Here is a 3,024-nt window from a genome sequence, read left to right as displayed (position 1 = left end):
CTATTCTCAGCTAAATCAAGCAATAAATTTTGCACATAAGTAATGAATGCAGCGCAGAAATCATAAAAACATTTAAAAGAGGGTGGTGGTGGGGAGGGGGGGGATTAGCGGGGTTCAATTAATTAAACATACTAGTACACCAGTTGATGATAAAAAACAAACGGACAACTTTGCAATAGATAACCATGTGCAAGCTAGGTTTTGAATATTACATTGAACTAACAGACGAAGAATACAAAAAAAAGAAGAAGGGTAATGAAACATAAAGACAGCTTATTTCAAGGGGAAACTTGCCCTCAGATTCAAAACCAGTATGTTAGCACCCGGAAATACATTTGGAGAAATCACATGCATGACAAAATGTTGATTTAACACCAGCGCACTCTTCACTAGCATCACCAACCTGAATACAGCAAAGCCATGCCAAAAACCAGTTTTCTACTCTGCTCTGGATTGGCCAGCACGAGAAGAGAGGATGATGCCGACAATAAGTCCATATAGAGCCAACGCCTCGGCGAAGATGAGAATCAGAATCATTCCAACAAATAGTTTTGGCTGTTGTGCGTTAGCTCTACGAAGGAAATAATCAAATTCAGAGACACTTTGTCATGATAAAAATGCATCCATATGTGTATAATGCTAAGTGCAATCTTCTAACTACACAGAGGTTAAAGTGTCTAGTGGTTAAAGCACATCTAATTATAACTAACCATGCGAGAATTTCATGACTTTGCATCTGATAAGAACTGAGGGGAACCAATTCAACACACAAGTAATTGAGAAACATGTGATTATACAATGGTAGCATCAACTCCAATATTGCCTCCAAAAGTTATTAAAAAATTGACATAGCATCAATCAAAACAAACTTCGCCCAACCCTGCATAAAATCCCCGCCAAAATCTAGCAAATATCTAAGGAATCAGTTCCAATATTGTCTAAGAAATTTTCTTCTTCAGTACCTTCGCTTGGATTTTAAACTGCAGGAAGTTCCAAGACATGGTAACATCTACCTAACAAAGGGAAAGATACTGCAACACCATTCTTATTTCACTAACACCATGATGTAGCTAAAAGCAACCAAATTTTCAATAATTCAATAACTGGAAAAACAAGATAAAGACACAAAACAAAGAAATTTCATTACCAAAACCAATGAGAGCAATGTAAATATCAATGTCAACAGAGGTTTTCTTTTTTCTTTTTTTTCCCCGTTTTTTGGTAGATGTCAACGAAGTTAGCAGATGAGAAAACTCAAACGTCTCGTTACCCTTGAATTGTCCCTAATTCCAATTCAACAATACATCACAAACCAAGCAGTGCAAATGCACTTTTGGCAATAAAGAATAAAAAAAGCATCAAACTTCTAGAATGAGGGACATCAACAGGAAATAAGCTAACAGTATAATTTTAAGAAATGTCGCATGAAATGTTATTTTATATAATAGTATGCACATTCTTTGTGGGTGTGTTTCATACATCCATAACAACTATAATTACTACTCTTTTCTTTATTTATTTTGTGGGAAAGGGAGGGAGTACTAAAATTACTTCAAAGCATTCAAAAAATCAATTTTAACTACTGTTCAATCACCACAGACAGAAGTTTGACATCCCATAATATACTGAAGCTGAACCAACCACATCAAATATAGTAACTAGAAATCGCTTAGTAATCCTTGAGATGGCATTCCCTTTCTCACATACATGTGGAACCACTATAAGAACAACCGTAGACTCCACATGCACGTTAGAGAGGAAGTGCAAACTCCGTTGGCACTAAATAATTGCTTATCATAGAAAGCAAACATGTTTGGTTGAATATAGCTCTGAAATACTAAAGAGAATTACACACAACACTCAATTTCCATCAAAACAAGGAAACAAACAGCACCCACATAAATAAATAAATACAGAATAAATGAAGCAATTTTTTTTTTAATTACCTAACACCAGCATCGCCAACAATACCAATAGCCATACCAGCAGAAAGACCAGCAAGGCCACAAGCAAGACCAGAAGATAAATGAGCGTAACCATCAAACAAATAATAAGATTTGGCTTTAGGATTAATTCCAGTACTAATTATAACTGCAATAATCAAACCGTAAATCCCAAGCACACCAGCCATCACAACCGGAACTATTGATTTCATTACTAGTTCCGGTCTCATCACTCCCATCGAAGCTACTCCTACTCCGCTCTTCGCTGTCCCATACGCTGCTCCCATACCTACCAATCAAATCATACAACAAAAAGAATCAGAAACAACGTCGTTTAAGAGGATTTGATTTGATTGCTTAGCTGATCATAGTGGCGGTGGTGCTCACATGAAAAGACGAGAGCGGCAGCGGCGCCGAGGAAGCCGAAGAACGGTGCTGTTTCATCGCCGCTGAATGTAGAAACCATTTTTGATTGATTGAAACGGAGAGGGAAGTGAGATTTGGAGATTGATTTTTTTAGACAGGTAAGGGAACCACCGTTGATGGTGACAGCATGCGATCTGGAAGGAAGCTTCGTTGCGTGGCCCACATTGTATGTAATGGGCCTAATTTGGAACAAAAACCTTTTATTGGACTCTTGGGCTGGAGATAGAGTTCAGTTATCACTTGCCAAAGATTAGATTTTTCTTCTGTTGGTCAGTTGTAATGAGCCCATCGTGCCGAGGAGTGCTTATACTTAAGCATTCTAACTCTAACTCTAATTTGTATAGAAATATTATAGTATATGCGAAAAATCCCCACTTATATTTTGCTGGATAAGTTGGACTAAAGTTTTTTAGGTAATTCAGTGTAAATAATTTTTTAAAAGTGATTTTTAATTAAAATAATATTTTTTTCAACTTGTTTTCTTTATTTTTATATTAGTTTATCAAAATCATGAAAAACACATAAAAATATTAATTTGATTGTTAATGTTGTTTGAAAAACACATAAAAATATTATTCTTTATCAAAATTATTGAAAAACATATAAAAATATTAATTTAAAATAGAATATGATTTCTCACTACCCAATTAGAAAA

General features: G+C 35.5%; 1 protein-coding gene across 1 annotated transcript; it reads right to left on the bottom strand.

Annotated features, from left to right (window-relative positions):
• Positions 1–147: 147 nt before the first annotated feature.
• LOC7495533 (V-type proton ATPase subunit c2) lies at positions 148–2,537 on the bottom strand. Its single transcript, XM_002310810.4, has 3 exons — positions 2,331–2,537; positions 1,947–2,232; positions 148–571 (listed from the first exon to the last, which is right to left on the bottom strand). The coding sequence occupies exons 1-3, from the start codon at positions 2,407–2,409 to the stop codon at positions 439–441; spliced, it is 498 nt and encodes a 165-aa protein (XP_002310846.1). The 5' UTR covers positions 2,410–2,537; the 3' UTR covers positions 148–438.
• Between the last annotated feature and the right edge of the window lie 487 nt (positions 2,538–3,024).

This window comes from Populus trichocarpa, chromosome 7 (assembly GCF_000002775.5).
Source record: "Populus trichocarpa isolate Nisqually-1 chromosome 7, P.trichocarpa_v4.1, whole genome shotgun sequence".
Taxonomy (NCBI): Eukaryota; Viridiplantae; Streptophyta; class Magnoliopsida; order Malpighiales; family Salicaceae; genus Populus; species Populus trichocarpa.
This window is presented reverse-complemented; position numbering and strand designations above follow the sequence as displayed.